The 17,118-nt window shown below is 41.0% G+C and overlaps 1 protein-coding gene across 3 annotated transcripts in view; it reads right to left on the bottom strand.

Annotated features, from left to right (window-relative positions):
• Positions 1–3,457: 3,457 nt before the first annotated feature.
• Positions 3,458–17,118, bottom strand: part of LAMP3 (lysosomal associated membrane protein 3) — a 32,047-nt gene continuing 18,386 nt past the window's right edge. For all 3 annotated transcript variants that reach the window (XM_077826354.1, XM_077826355.1, XM_077826356.1), the window contains exons 4-7: positions 15,302–15,359; positions 13,657–13,821; positions 6,533–6,693; positions 3,458–4,151 (exon numbers count right to left, since the gene is read on the bottom strand). In XM_077826354.1, the coding sequence (XP_077682480.1) occupies positions 6,554–6,693; positions 13,657–13,821; positions 15,302–15,359 (363 nt within the window). In that variant the 3' untranslated portion in view covers positions 3,458–4,151; positions 6,533–6,553. The remainder of the gene's footprint in view (positions 4,152–6,532; positions 6,694–13,656; positions 13,822–15,301; positions 15,360–17,118) is intronic.

Raw genomic sequence — 17,118 nt, 5'->3', positions numbered from 1 at the left:
TACAGATTTGTCAACCCTGAAAATGGCAGTTTGGACACTCGGGCTGGCACCAACAATCAAGCACTAATGGTTCTGGCTGACTTATTGCTGTTGGAAGTTACCTCCCCTAGTACCTTCATCCAGCACTGACTCCAACAACTAAGTTTATAGTACTCACATTACCTCACAGATCGGTACTGCCATTAGAGGAGATCTATTCCTCCTCCCACTCTCCTGACCAAATCATCTCCCCTTATGGCCATGGCTCAGCAGTCTGTCTTGGGATGGCCTTGCCAGGCAATCTGAAGGCCTAGAGGTCAAATTACAGTCTACCATCCCCTAATGCTCCCCAGGTTCCCCTGGTCAGGCAGAGCTGCAGAGGAAAAGGGGTAGGGGCATCCCAGCCCAGGATCCTAGGGGAAAGGGGGAAAGGGAATCGCTAGCTGGTACAACTGCCCAGCTTCCCCTGTGCCACTTCCTCCCCAGCCCATTCTCCCCTGAGTTTGGGGCATAGTCATGGCACTCAGATTCCCTCTCAGCAGAGGATCAGCCTTCAGCCTCAATATTTAAAACAGTCAGTTGGGTCTTCCCAGCTCTCTTTCCAGTGTCCACTTGCTCCCCCTTAGAAGGGATGAAGAAAAAGGGGGTCAGGCATTGGCTGCCCAGTTGGGACTTACCCAGTCCAGGGTCTTCCCCTGTAAATTCCTCTGTCCTAGAGGCTTCAACTAGCCTATCCTTCCCACTCCTCCTGCTTGCCTCTCAGACTCTCCTTTTAAGTAGGCCCACCATTTGGAGCATGCTTTGCAGCTGCTGAGGGGCAGGGCCTTCTTGGCCCAGTACTGCCCCATTACTCTTTGAGTCTTAGTGAGGGGTCTATAAACCCCATCACAATGTAACACAGCACTCAACAGATACAACAAATTCACAAAACACACATATTTAAAATGGCTGAAAACAATCTTTATTACAGAAACTCCAACAGTAGAAAAGTACAGCACATACATGATTTTTATAACTAGGTAATTATGTTGGGACCCATTGATAATGGCAGGATAACAGTTAAGGAGATAAGTCAATTAGCTAATGGTGTCTATATTCTCAAGAAGTGCATTTAAATCTCCCACCCCTCTCCTTGCAGCTATTTGCAGCCAATTTTTATATTGGGCTTTATTTGCCCTTTGTGAAGGAAATAAAGCTTTGCATTATTATCTTATTGGCTTTTTGGCTAAGAACAAGTATGAGCTTGGTATAATATGTGATATGCCCTTTCTTGTTAGGTTGTATCTTGCATTTGCAGTAGGATGTAGTACATGATCTAGACTGTGATTTTTAGTTGGAGCCTAAGGGAGTTAGGGATTTTAGCAGGGTGGTTTTGTATTTAGTTTCTATGATCCAACATTGTGTGCGAGATGTTGGAGAAGAGGTGGACTTTGGCAAGGAACAACTATGGCAAGGAGAAGCGGGGCCACTCGGTTAGGTAGCATTGTCAGCACCGATGATCCGTTCAGATGAGAAAAAGCAAATAGTAGAAGAAACGGATGGGGTTAAGAGTGGTATTAGTGTGACAGCATGTCCAATATACAGAATATTATATGGTCAATTCTTAAAAATCTCACTGCATGTTACTCCTGTGCAACCTGTACTTTGTATGGAATGTTTCCTCAAACAATACATTTAGCAACAAAACCCTGCAACCAAGAGCCACTAAATCTGTAGATTTCCCCCCACTGAAGCTGGAAGCTCCTAAGAACAGCATATGAACAATTTCTCAGAAGATAAGCCACGCACCAAATATTAAGCTAAATTCTGGCAGGAAATGAGCATAAGTGCCTGCCAAAAAATTGCATGCAGCAGCTCAAACAGCAAGTTTGCTGCCTACTCTTACTTCCCATAACACTCAAGGCAACACTTCCTGACCAAGCTATTGCCCCTACTTACATCTCTACTGCCATTTGTTCGTGCTTCTTGAAAACATCTGTTCCTGGGATTGAGTAGATTGGGTGTTACTGATTGTCAGAGAATGGGTTCACATTGAGGGCCAGATCCTCAGCAACTGTAAAGCAGTGAAGGTCCATTGACTCCTCAGCTGGTGTAAAAATCACTGTATCTGCACTGGCTTTTTAGTTTGTATAAATGGCCATGGCGTCAATGGCTTCAATGACTCTTTGCTGATTTACACCAGCTATGGATCTGGCCCTATGGCTGCATTTGCATTGTACACTGCATCAGTGCCAGTTGGTACAAATCTATCATTTTACTCATTGCAAGGAAAAGGATTGCATTTAACTTTTTTTTTTAAATAAAAAAGACCCTTCCCCCCCCAACACGGAAAAAAAAACAAGATAAACATAAACTCAAACATTATTCGCCACTAACAGTTTGATTTATAACTCTAGTCCAAAGTATGCAATAGAATGTATTTATTTTGCATCATCCATAAAAATGGCACAGGGCACTGCACAATGAAACACAGTTAAATTATCAGTAATCAAGACTAGTTAAAGCAAGAGTAAATAGGTCTCTCTTCGACTGGGTATCAAATGTTAAAAGACTGAATAGTAACAGAGTTTCCCAGGCAAGGAACATAACAAGAAAATGCTCTGGTTCCCATTGATACAAGATTAAAAACAGGACAGACGAGGAAACCCAACATTTGAGATTCTAACAAATGGCTAGGAACATACAAGAAAGGAGATCAGTTAAGTATACTGGGCTGCAGCTATTCATGGCTTTAATTGTGAATAAAACAAACACATTTTATACATGAAAAGAAAAGGAGTACTTGTGGCACCTTAGAGACTAACCAATTTATTTGAGCATGAGCTTTCGTGAGCTACAGCTCACTTCATTGGATGCATACTGTGGAAACTGCAGAAGACATTATATACACAGAGACCATGAAACAATACCTCCTCCCACCCCACTCTCCTGCTGGTAATAGCTTATCTAAAGTGATCATCAAGTTGGGCCATTTCCAGCACAAATCCAGGTTTTCTCACCCTCCACCCTCCCCCCCCCCCCCCGCCACACACAAACTCACTCTCCTGCTGGTAATAGCCCATCCAAAGTGACCACTCTCTTTAAAATGTGTATGATAATCAAGGTGGGCCATTTCCAGGTTTTTGAAGGGGGGTGGGGGGGTGAGAAAACCTGGATTTGTGCTGGAAATGGCCCACCTTGATTATCATACACATTTTAAAGAGAGTGGTCACTTTGGATGGGCTATTACCAGCAGGAGAGTGAGTTTGTGTGGGGGGGGGGAGGGCGGAGGGTGAGAAAACCTGGATTTGTGCTGGAAATGGCCCAACTTGATGATCACTTTAGATAAGCTATTACCAGCAGGAGAGTGGGGTGGGAGGAGGTATTGTTTCATGGTCTCTGTGTATATAATGTCTTCTGCAGTTTCCACAGTATGCATCCGATGAAGTGAGCTGTAGCTCACGAAAGCTCATGCTCAGATAAATTGGTTAGTCTCTAAGGTGCCACAAGTACTCCTTTTCTTTTTGCGAATACAGACTAACACGGCTGTTACTCTGAAACCTGACATTTTATACATGCATAACTTTACAAGGACCCAGTCAGAAAGGTTTACAGCCTGATCCTGTGAGCTGCTGTGCTCCTTCAGCAGCCCTCAGGATTATGCCCTTAAAATGCCAGTAACATGCTGGGAGAGTAATGGTTACATTGCATGTTCTTTGTAAATTCAGTTTTCAAATTTATGCTCTTCCGTATAGTAACCCATTTCCTACGTATGATCCATAAACTGTGTTGTAAAAACAGCAGTTGAATTTAAATAGGCCACTGAAAATCCTCTTTCTGAACACAAGTGAACTGTATTAAACCTGTTCCCCTTCTTCTCAGTTGCAGGTAGCTCAATAAACTGACCAGGTACTTGATTTCATAACTAGATACACATACTCTGGCGTTTTACGTTGTTCTAACAGTGTTATTAGAAGGAAAATTATGGCAGACTTGAAATTCTAAAATCTTTTCATGAAATGATTCTCATTATTTATATGAAATTATTTTGATCCACTAGATTCTCTGGTACGCAGATGATTTACGCTTAAGGCAGACCGCATAGAGGATGAGTGCCAGGATGCTGGCGATAAAGATCACAAAGAAGCCAATCGCAGGAAAAATGATGTTGAAGTCAGCTGCACACTCCTCCACTAGAAGGGGAAAAAATATGTTAGGTAAAATTTAGTGATGCTGACACTGACTGAATCTGTCAGCCCTTCATGAAGTGATCTTTGAATACTGGAACATTAGAATCATTTGATCAGTTGTAGTCGTTTGAAAGGACCATATCTCTTCTGCTTATTACGCTACTTTACAGTGATATCCAAGTACCTCTCCTTTTGCTGACTGGTTTAAATTTAGTTTGATGCTTTTGTGGACTTAAAGGTGCTGCGAAATGGTCTTTCATTTTTACAGGCAAACGAGAGAACATTTCTGGTAATGAACAGTTACTTTCATAGACAGATTTTAAGGTCAGAATGAATCATGATGATCGTCTAGTCTGACCTCCTGCACAACACAGGCCAGCCCCACATCACAGCATCCATGTGGAGGGAATTTTTCTCCCTTAATGTGTAAGTGAGTAAGCAATTAATGGTTTAACTAAGCAGTAGTAAAATATCAAAACAACTTTTAAACTTTAAACAAAATGGGCCAGATAGTGATTTGAATTACCCTGGTGCAAATCCAGAGTGAGTCCACTGCAGTAAATGAAGTTACTCCAGATTTATGCTATTACTTAACTGATATAAAATTTTGGCCCAATGTTATCTATTTATTATTGCATTTTTTTCAAACTAAACTAAGTGATCAGGAATTCCTTATACAGCACGTTTTTCTAGACTCCCATCCTGCAGTCCTTATCCAGGTAAAACTCCCACTCGCAGCAGAACGTAGTTCATTACCGTTATTAATAGGGAGGGTTTTCACTGTTCTCTTATTTTATACTGCTCTCTCATTTTAAAATATTTTCATATTTAATTTCTCCTCACTTTGATCTGTTTTGTCACAATGGGTTAGGTTTTTTGGTTTTTGTATATTTGTCTTTTTAACTTTGTAAATCTTTTGTAAGATGAAGATTTAAATCAACCAAAACCCCTCACTTTAAAATCATCTCAAAATCAATTACTGTATATTTCTCTCAATCACAGGATTAGTAGGAAACAGAGACCAAAGCATTCCATACAGCATGCTTTAAAATTAAGCCAAATTATTTCCATGTGCAGATCCAGCACCTCAGTTTACAAGCATGAGATTCATCCTTGTGCAGAGGGCCTACACACCATTTAAGTCCCACAAGAACCTTCAAAATGTAGCTTAAGCGGGTCTTCATTTGTTCATAGACCTTTGTGGGCCTTCTGCAGTCGACACCATTTAATATTAAATATTCACCGATGGTGTGTTTTTAATAACCCGAGTGTCTTCCTATACTTAGAATAGGAGAAAGCACAGTATCATCATTACCTCAGCATGGCAATTGTTGAGTTTTATGGCAATCACTGTAACTATTCTGAATAGGAAGTGATTTTATTCAGGAGCTCCCAAGAGAAAACGTCTTAAATATTGGTCTCATTGGATCCCCGAGTCCACCTGAACTCACCCCTGCCTTAACCTACACATACACAGTAGAGTCTCATGACACTACCCCATGTTTTCTGCCCTTCTGTATTAGATCTCTCTATGCTGTATTGTGACATGGGGTTAATACTGACATGCTTTTTATAGCCACAGATGGCTCATTCTATCCCCCTGGAGCCGACATTTTAAAAGAAATCCACTGTCTTAGATATATTTCTTTTTCCTTTTTATGTTTTTTTAAAAAATGGAAATAAAGCTCCCAAGAAAAGAGAAAATTATCCAGCATTTAAAATCTGCCTCTGGAGTGTGCATCAAAGCAGCCCGATCTGTCTGTGAAAGTGCTACAGCACTAATATGTATCTCACATTGCCACAGCAGGACCTGTTTAGCCAATGGAATTAGTAGGAAAGAGCAGAGACTAATATAATACTAGCCCTAATGCTCATAGGGTGAGTGTGCACATTTTTGTGGAGGGGAGCAGAGGCAACCTGTCCAGCCATGATGATTCTTGTAATAGAATCACTGAATATCAGGGTTGGAAGGGGTCCTCAGGAGTGCATCTAGTCCAAGCCCCTGCTCAAAGCAGGACCAATCCCCCTTTTGCATACGTGGCTTCCCATAAGAGCATCACTGAGCACTGGTTCTACAGAATCTCCTGTGAATATAGACTTAGTCCTGTGAGAGAGTGTCTTACATGCCCAATAGTTGACCATCTCCTTAGACCCTAACAGCATATCCCTAAACTCATCCATTTATCATTTGTTCTGTCTTCTAAGCACCCACAATTTTGTTGGCTCTTTTTCAGGAACACAATAGATCTTAAGTGTTACCTCTTCAACATATTGCATGCTAGCTTTAAACACATGGCCTCATCTCATTTAAAAATATAGCTCTTTGACTATAGATTTGACAACTGGAAGCCAAGATTCCCAAGGCCTCTATACTTGCTACGCACATTTTGAAGTGTGTGGGCAATTCAGATGCGTTCATATCCTCTATTTGGCTTTCTTCTGGAAATTAGCCCGAAGGCAAGTACAATGACAAACAATCCCAGAATGCTCAGGCCCAATGCAATAGGGATTGTTCTCCTGTTTCTGTCAAGAGAGCATTCTTCCTCTGCAATCAAAGTTAGAATATAGAGTATGCATTAGATCAAAACAACACACTCCTAGAATATATGCCGATGTAGATACTTTCAAGAACATAGCTACCGGGGACAACCCAGAACTCTATGTCATTGCTGAACTCAGTAGGTTTTTCTTTATGGAGGGATCACATCTCACAAAAACATACTTGCCTACTTGGAAATAGCTATATTTTTTGTGGAGAATCTGTTCTGCTTTATCACATACACACACACAAAAAAAATCTGATACACATTTAGGGCTTGAACCTGTGGAGTACTCCATGCATACAGTGCCAGATTAAAAATAATGAGCAAGACTGGTATCTGACATGAAGGAGAACCTCTGCTGTGCAGCTTTCGGTTACTCCTGCCTAATAGTCTGCCTGGTGCAAAGGTTGCGGATCTCTCGAGACATCTAGATAGACTTACGTAGTGCTAGGGAGGAGCTGGTGGTCATGGTACATGTAGGTACCAATGACATAGGGAGGGATAGGAGAGAGGTCCTGAAGGCCTAATTTAGGCTGCTAGGTAAGAGATTGAAGTCCAGGACCTCCATGGTAGCATTCTCTGAAATGCTTCCTGTTCCACGTGCATGGCCAGTTAGACAGGCAGAACTGCAGGGTCTCGATGCGTGGATGAGACGATGGTGTATGGAGGAGGGGTTTAGATTCATTAGGAACTGGGGAAACTTTGGGGAAAGGGGGAGCCTATACAGGAAGGATGGGCTCCGCCTAAAGCAAAATGGAACCAGATTGCTGGCGCTTAACTTTAAAAAGGTCCTAGAGCAGTTTTTAAACTAAGGGCTGGGGGAAAGCCGACAGGTGCGGAGGAGCACATGGTTTGGACAGAGACATCCCTTAGGGAGGATCTATTAATGGAGATTCTCTATGTCCTAGAAGGAGGAGAGGATGGAAGATGATAAAATACAGGTAGGATCTGATGAGAAACAGTCAAATGAAAAAAAGTCCCATTCAATTACATCATGTAATGGCAGACAGCTAAAAAGTAGCAAGTTTTAAAAGTGCTTATATAGCAATGCTAGAAGTCTAAATAATAAGATGAATGAACTAGAGTGCCTCATATTAAATTAGGATATTGATATAATAGGCATCACAGAAACTTGGTAGAATGAGGATAATCAATGGGACACAGTAATACCAGGGTACAAAATATATTGGAAGGTCAGAACAGGTCGTGCTGGTGGGGGAGTGGCACTATATGTGAAAGAAAGCATAGAATCAAATGAAGTAAAAATCTTAAATGAACCAAACTGTACCATAGAATCTCTATGGATAGTAATTCCATGGTCTAATCATAAGAATATAGCAGGAGGAATACATACAGACCACCTGACCAGGATAGTGATAGTGACTGAAGTGCTCTGGGAGATTAGAGAAGCTATTAAAATAAAAAACTCAGTAACAATGGGGGATTTCAACTATCCCCATATTGACTAGGTACATGTCACTTCAGGACGGGATGCAGAGATACAGTTTCTCGACACCTTAAATGGCTGCTTATTGGAACAGCTAGTCCTGGAACCCACAAGAGGAGAGGCAGTTCTTGATTTAGTCCTAAGTGGAGCACAGGATCTGGTCCAAGAGGTGAGTATAGCTGGACCACTTGGTAATAGTGACCATAATATAATTAACTTTAACATCCCTGTGGCGGGGAAAACACCACAGCAGTCCAACACTGTAGCATTTAATTTCAGAAAGGGGAACTACACAAAGATGAGGAGGTTAGTTAAACAGAAATTAAAAGGTACAGCGCCAAAGGTGAAATCCCTGCAAGCTGCATGGAAACTTTTTAATAGAGGGTCAACTTAATAGAGTTAAGTATATAACTTAACTCACCGTAGAGGGTCAACTTAAATGTATACCCCAAATTAAAAAACATAGTAAGAAAACAAAAAAAAGTGCCACCGTGGCTAAACAACAAAGTAAAAGAAGCAGTGAGTGGCAAAAAGGCATCCTTTAAAAAGTGGAAGTTAAATCCTAGTGAGGAAAATAGAAAGGAGCATGAACTTTGGCAAATGAAGTGTAAAAATATAATTAGGAAGACCAAAAAAGAATTTGAAGAACAACTAGCCAAAGACTCAAAAAATAATAGCAAAATTTTTTTTAGTACATCAGAAGCAGGAAGCCTGCTAAACAGCCAGTGGGGCCACTGGACGATCGAGATGCTAAAGGAGCACTCAAGGACGGTAAGGCCATTGCGGAGAAACTCAATTAATTCTTTACATCGGTCTTCACAGCTGAGTATATGAGGGAGATTCCCAAACCTGAGCCATTCTTTTTAGGTGACAAATCTGAGGAACTGTCCCAGATTGAGGTGTCATTAGAGGAGGTTTTGGAACAAATTGATAAAATAAACAGTAATAAGTCACCAGGACCAGATGGTATTCACCCAAGAGTTCTGAAGGAACTGAAAAGTGAAACTGCGGAACTACTAACTTTACTCTGTAAACTATCATTTAAATCAGCTTCTGGACCAAATGAGTGGAGGATAGCTAATATGACACCAATTTTTAAAATGGGCCCCAGAGGTGATCCCGGCAATTACAGGGTGGAAAACTTGACTTCATACCAGGCAAACTTGTTGAAACTATAGTAAAGAACAAAATTGTCTGACACATGGATCTACATAATTTGTTGGGGAAGAGTCAAAATGTTTTTTGTAAAGGGAAAGCATACCTCAGCAATCTATGAGAATTCTTTGAGCGGGTCAACAAGCATGTGGACAAGGGGGATCCAGTGGATATAATGTATTTAAATTTTCAGAAAGCCTTTGAGAAGGTCCCTCACCAAAGGCTCTTAAGCAAAGTAAGCTGTCATGGAATAAGAGGGAAGGTCCTGTCATGGATTGGTAACTGGTTAAAAGATAGGAAACAAAGGGGAGGAATAAATGGTCAGTTTTCAGAATGGTAAATAGTGGTGTCCACCAGGTAAATAGTGGTGTCCACCAGGGGTCTGTACTGGGACCAGTCCTATTCAACATATTCCTAAATGATCTGGGAAAAGGGATAAACAGCGAGGTGGCAAAATGTGCAAATGACACAAAACTACTCAATAAGAAAAGGAGTACTTGTGGCACCTTAGAGACTAACCAATTTATTTGAGCATGAGCTTTCGTGAGCTACAGCTCACTTCATCAGATGCATATTATGCATCTGATGAAGTGAGCTGTAGCTCACGAAAGCTCATGCTCAAATAAATTGGTTAGTCTCTAAGGTGCCACAAGTACTCCTTTTCTTTTTGCAAATACAGACTAACACGGCTGTTACTCTGAAAACTACTCAATATAATTTAGTCCCAGGCAGATTGCAAAAAGCTACAGAAGGATCTCTCAAAACTGGGTGACTGGGCAACAAAATGGCAGATGAAATTCAATGTTGATAAATGCAAAGTAATGCACATTGAAAAACATAATGTCAACTATACATATAAACTAATGGGGTCTAAATTAGCTGTTACCACTCAAAAAAGAGATCTTGGAGTCATTGTGGATAGTTCTCTGAAAACATTTATTCAATGTGCAGTGGCAGTCAAAAAAGCGAGCAGAATGTTGGGCATCATTAAGAAAGGCATAGATAATAAGACAGAAATATCGTATTGCCTCTATATAAATTCATAGTACACCCACATCTTGAATACTGCGTGCAGATGAGGTCGCCCCCCTCTCAAAAAAGATATATTGGAATTGGAAAAGGTTCAGAAAAGGGCAACAAAAATGATTAGGGTATGGAACGGCTTCCATGTGAGGAGAGATCAATAAGACTGGGATTTTTCAGCTTGGAAAAGAGACAGCTAAGGCGGTATATGATAGTGGTCTATAAAATTATGACTGGTGTGGAGAAAGCAAATAAGGAAGTGCTATTTACTCCTTCTCATAACACAAGAATTAGGAGTCACCAAATGAAATTAATAGGCAGCAGGTTTAAAACAAACAAAAGGAAGTATTTCTTTACACAACGCACAGTCAACCTGTGGAACTCTTTGCCAGAAGATGTTGTGAAGGCCAAGACTATAACATTGTTCAAAAAAGAACTAGATAAATTCATGGAGGATAGGTCCATCAATGGCTATTAGCCAGGATGGACGGGATGGTATCCCTAGCCTCTGTTTGCCAGAAGCTGGGAATGAGCAACAGGGAATGGATCACTTGATGATTACCTGTTCTGTTCATTCCCTCTGGGTCATCTGGCAATTGGCCACTGTCAGAAGGCCTCTTATGTGATGCTTTGAGTACAGTAGTTTCCTCTGATCAATTAAATCCTTTACATATGATCACAAATCATCACAGCTCAGCAGCCAATCCAGTTTACACCCAAAATATGCTAGTGTCCAAGTAACTTTCTTCCACTGTGAATTATGCCTAGTACCTTGGGCACAGCAGGAAGGAAAGATGTTGACTGTCCTCCAAGAAAGATAAAAGTCTCTCCATGTCTATGACATACAATACTAAATCACAGAGTGTTAGTATAACTGTATGATTCTTTTTCCTGCTGTTAATCTTAACTTCAATTCTTTTTAACCTCCTGGTAATAGTGTCTGCATTGCTACAGGCTTTGGTGAGCTGTGGCTTGGTTTAATCTTCTCAGCAGAGGGGAATCTTTACACCAGCAACATGTAACTAATCTGGAGCATATGCTGGAGTATAAAATGACATCTATAATTCCAGAACTACCACACTGCTTATCCCCCCACTCCTGATCCAGTTCTTACCTGATCCTATTGGTGGACTAGCTCAGTGGTTTCATCTGGTGCTGGGTGCCACTTTTTTTAAAAGTAAGCCTTTGGTGAATTCAGGACTGTATTAAAGCTACGCAGCTGCTGTAATCTACATTCAAACTCTACACAAGTCTGCGGATGTCTGGATCAGGGATGTCGGTTTGGGGGCAGCTCTGGGTTGTGAGCACTGAGAACTATTTCCAGTATATGGAAGTGTGATTCAAAAGTAACTTTTAGGGGTTTCCAAACAAACCAGAACAGGCCAAACTCCTTCCTAATGTAACTCCATTGTGGCTTATACAAAATCATAAGTATCTTGAAACCCACTGTCACTCCTGCTGGTGTTTTCTTTCTTCCTTTTTTTTTTTTTTTTTTTAAAGATAAGCAAATCTGGTGCAATGGAAGTGAAACTGCACTGTCTCAGAGATGTGACGTAAGAAGGCAATTTGTGTGGCTGCTTTATAGAGCCAGCTTTCACTGGGGATTTTTCATGCATCATCTGCATATAGAACAGTATGTAACTTTCTCATAACTGTTTCTTAGCCATTGGGGGAATTCTTTTAACCAAAGCTACCTGCCTTCTGGCCTTTTGGCTAAGATCCAAACATCATTTTGGAGATGTCCTTGATTAGCAGGCTATCTCCTGTTATAGGGAGACAGACTATATGATCTAATAGGCCTTTTCCATGTGTTACCATACCAAAATCCCAGGTCTGAATAAACCTCTTTATTCTTTTGGGTAGTTCAGATCTGAATTTGGAGACCAACTATGATCCACATCAGCTCAGTTTTGTTGTATGGAAAAAACCTTTGTCAGAATGAGTTTACGTTAAAACAAATGCCAACTAAATCTTGCAAATTCAGCTTTAATTTTAAGAACTTTTAAAAATACGTTGGGGGGGGGGAAACGTGAAGAAGATGATGTCATAGGGAACTGCAGGGGGTCCATGGAGAACCCAGTATAGTAAATGTAGTGAAGGTCCTCCATAGTCTACAGAGCCAGGAAGCAGTAGTAGAGAAAAACACACAGTTTCCCACTGTATTACCTTCTATGCATAATGAGAAGTACTAGCCTGCCTGGAGGAGGAGGAGGAGGAGCTGAAATGCTGAACTAACAAAGGAAGAACAACAATTTCGTTTTAACAGAGTCAAAAGAGAAAATTAGACAGGGAAGGGGAATCAAGGAAATGATCTTTTGAAAGCAAGTAGAACATCAGAGTGCAAAGGAAGAGCTATGCGCCTTTTCTTTTAATGTGTGTAAATGGCAGGAGAAATGAGAAATCTGCTTGACTGCTTAGGTTTGGGTATGGTGCCATTATCATAGAATATTAGCACCTTATATGAATTAAAAGCAAAAGACAATAGTGATCATCCTTTCTCTTTCTTCTGAGTGGGTAGCACTAAGCTACTCGACTGGTTTGTGTTTGCATGTCTGTATACAAGAGGAGCTTGTTCAAGGAAAGCCAACTTGAAGAGATGAGCTTTGCATTTAGTGTTGAATATAGGCAGGCTGGTGGTCATTCTTGCTGGGCCTTTTCTGATAGTGAGTTCCATAGTCTCTAGGTCAAGACCTACTAAAAGTTCCATCTCCTGCATGCCACAGGTGTTCCCTACTGGATGGCAGTTTCATCATTCCACTGAAGTGGAGCTGTTGTGGGAAATCTTGGTTCTAAAGGGATAGATGTTCTCCAAGGTAGCTAGTCCCAGAGACAGCTTTGACAACAGAGACCTTGAAATGGACTCTGTATACAATGGGTAGGAGGACAGGAAGCCAATGCAATGGTTGTAAATACATTTCTAGTAGCATTGGGAAAGCAAGAGGAGGTGGGGTATAGAACAGTCTCTGAGAGACAGGTAGGGTCAAGGATGGTAAATTTTTAAGGATGAAGGGAAATAGAGCATGTTTATAGGCAGAGGGAAAGGAGCCAAAAGTCAAAGAGAGGCTTTCTGCTTCATGCCCTGGCCTGAAGTATGAGTGGGAGAGACCGATGATACCAACAGCTGGCAGGTGGAAGCACTGGGGAAGCAGTTTGCCTTGGAGAGCCATTACTTTACATTGATTTTCCACATATTTAACAGAGCCACCATATCTCCAGCCTGCCAGCCCACAGTGAGAAAAGCCTCCTGGCTACATTAATAACATTGAAATGCTATCCAGTTGCAAATCTTTAGCTCCTGGAGCCACAAAATAAGCCTGAATGAGCTAACTCTCTAACATACCTTTCCCAAACTGGTTACCAACAATGGCAAAGGCTTGGAGTTGGGTGTTAACAGTGAGCAGCTGGAAGTTGTCTGCCAGGTTCACCATCTGTTTGCTGAGACACTTAAATGAATTCCCCATCGTAGCTGTAAACAGCTGCTTGCTTGTAACATTATGCCATGAACCTGGAGGCCACAAAGAGAGAGAGAGAGACAAATTGGAAGAGACAATAACTCTATGGAACATTTCTGAGGATGAGTGGTGGCTGATTCTAAAGAGCCTTGGTTCCACAACGCTTTGGGAGGGCAGTAGCCACTTCTGTGGGTGCATATTGGAACAGTCTTTGTGTCACAATGTTTATCAGCCCCAAAGATGTTTTTTAATGGCTGCTTTAATGAGCAGACCTTGGAAAGATGAGAGTTTGGGATGGGTTTGGAAAAGCACACAACAATTCACATGCTTCTTCAAACCTTACCTGAAATTCTCTGTGAAAATTGGCACTGAGGGTAGCCCTAGATAGGCATGTCCTTTGGGCCTGCTCCTTCTTTCCCTTTTGGTGTTATTAATCAGAAGTAGCTCCATTAAAGTCAATGGAATTCTCATACGTGAGAAGAGAATCGAGCACATCAGCTCAGATCCTGAAAGGCATGTAGGCACCTAACTCCCATTTAAATAAATTCCTTTGAGGATCTGGGCCATAGTCTCCAGCGCTATCAGGACACCCCTGCTTGAATGATTACTTTAGTTTCATTCTTTTTCTGTTGGCCAGAGAATAACAAGCATGAATCACAAGACTAATGAATAACATGTGGGTCAAAACATATGTAAAATTAATAATAAGGAAAATATATAATGATGGCGCAGGATTCATCACTTTGACTAAATAGCATTCTCTCTAGAATTGTTTTCCACGAGTTAGCACCTCAGATGTCACTCATTTATGGTAAAGCTGTCAGCACCAGGCCTGTGTGAGAAAGAGAAAAACTTGGGTCTGTTGTGAAGATGGGTCAGAGACAAAATTACAGATCTTGACACCAAGAGTTATTAAAAAAGAGACTGGGTTAGGATCCAAATTTTACAATTGGTTCTTATATTTACACTGGGCCAAACCAACATGCCTGACATGACCACTCCTACACGTTGGGGTATTTGGAAGCTGTATCCAGATCTGAATTTCTGTGGTGTGTGTGCTTGTTTCTGGTTTATAAGTCACAACATTTCTGGTTTACAAGTGACAAAGTTTATAAGTCACAAAGTTTCTCTCTGGGTGCAGATACAAAACTTTCCCAAAGCTGAGTGGTATTTGGGTTTGGACCCTTCTCCAGTCTATATCAAGGACAGTTGAGAGGTATAGGAATGAGTTGGAGACACAAGTAGGAAAAAATAATTGTGATGAGTTAACTGCAACTTACTAACATCTTTTTGATTTTTAAACCATAAAAGTTTAGGTAGAGGCTAACTTGAAAGAGTGACTAAAATACAGTCACCTATCAGCAAAATCATGGCTCTTAAGCTAAGGCAGCCTAAATCCACCCTCAGATATGTAGACCCCAGATATGTAGAAAACTGAAAATAACTGATAAGAAAAAAATCGCAACAAAATTAAATCAAGAATGGTTTGGAAATGAAATTAACACTGCGAATATAAAATACACAAACACTTACCCACGGAGGGTATCTTTAAGCTGGCCTCAACTGTACTGATGTAATAGATTCTATCTTTCTGCAAAATAACAAATGAATATCATTAGCTGCCATTGCGCCTTAATGTTTGTGAAATATAATACACCGTATACTGCAGAACAGGGAAGACAAACCCAGCAAAATGGACTCACGGAGGATATGAGAAGAAATAGTTATTGTCTTGCTAAACAAAGCAGGTGTTTTGTGTTTTGTGGAATGTTAAATTCCATTGCCCTGTGGTGCTTCGAGATTATTATTAATTTTCCAGATGCTTTACAAAAGCAAAAAGTCACAGGGCCAGGTTATCATCTGGTGTAATTTCAGTTCTATTGATTTCAATGGAGCTGTGCTGATTTATAGTGATTGAGAGTCTGGCTAACAGTCCCGGCCCTGAAGAGTTTAGATTCAAATTTGACACAACCCATGAGGGTCATTAAAAATAAACCAAGGGTGAACAAGGAAAAACGGGCTAAGGTAGCAATGACGAGATCACACAATTATTCAAGATGGGAACATATCAAAAAAATCCTCCCATCAGATCCTGAGACTCAACTCCCTCAGCCATAGGGACTTTATTTTAACATTCTGGTGCCGAAGTCTGGTACAAGCACCCTGCCATATACACTGCAGCTAATGCTCAGTTCAGTTTAAGTGGATCATGTGGGTGTGATTTGCAGGTGTTGTATGTGAGTATAAGCCATATATTTTCATATGCAGTGTTGTTGTAACTGTGTTGGGCTCAGGATATTAGAGACAGGATAGGTGAGGTAATATTTTTTATTGGACCAACTTTCGTTGGTAAGAGAGACAAGCTTTAGAGCTTACACAGAGCTGGCCTGAAGAAGAGCTGTGTAAGCACCAAAGCTCGTCTCTCCCACCAACAGAAGTTGGTCCAATAAAAGATATTACCTCACTCACTTTGTGTCTACACATTCCCCTGTCATTTGTGGTAATCGCATGTAGGTGAGGGTTCAGCAAGTTTTTCTGTTACACAAGTTAATAGGCACACAATGAGACCTTTTATTTTTCTACCCAGGTTCTGCTTTTATACTTGGAGGGAGAATCTCCACACTGCTGTCTTTAGTTGAATTTATGTATGACTTACACAGAGCTAAATGGTGGCTTTAAATCAGTCTCACGGCAGCAACTCCTGGATTCAAGGTGCTTGGGACAGGAAGATGTCTGCAACAATTTGTGCATTTCCACTGTGAGTAGAGATCTCCTCTTTCCAGTTTGGGTTTTGCTTACCTTCCATTCAGTGTAACAACAATTTCAGATAGAAGCACATCGCAAAACAAGAGAGGAAACTGTAACAGGAATGTTCCTTTCTATAACTTCTGTAATTGCTCACACCTCCCACAAGGCCAGCTTGATTTCACAGGCTTGCAGCTTTGTGGAGTGGAAAACACCTGATATTGTGACAGCTGACTGTGGTATTTTCAGCTGACCATCCTGCATGGGTATTGCACTAAAGCCTGGTGGAGTGTGATTGATTGCTCTGCCCTGGAATCCTCACGGAAATGAGAGTTGTATCTTATGAGGCTATTCCCAAGGAGCAATATTTTAAATGATAGAAACACAAGTTTCAGGTTTAGAATTTGGACCTCCTCTTGCAGCCCTGCTGCGAGGCTGAATTACTAGTGGCTTCAGCTACAGCTCTGTATGGAAGGACTGGAGGGTTAGACTGCTGGATAATTGCCAGCTGGCAACTATTCTCCTCTTGTGCTTTTCCTTCTCGAAGTAAGGAGAGTCTTAAGGCTCACAGGTTTCACCAACAATAATAGAAAATGTGTGAAACT

The sequence above is a fragment of the Eretmochelys imbricata genome, chromosome 9 (genome assembly GCF_965152235.1).
Source record: "Eretmochelys imbricata isolate rEreImb1 chromosome 9, rEreImb1.hap1, whole genome shotgun sequence".
NCBI lineage: Eukaryota > Metazoa > Chordata > Testudines > Cheloniidae > Eretmochelys > Eretmochelys imbricata.
The sequence above is the reverse complement of the archived record's forward strand: the minus strand, read 5'-3'. Positions and strand labels throughout refer to the sequence as shown.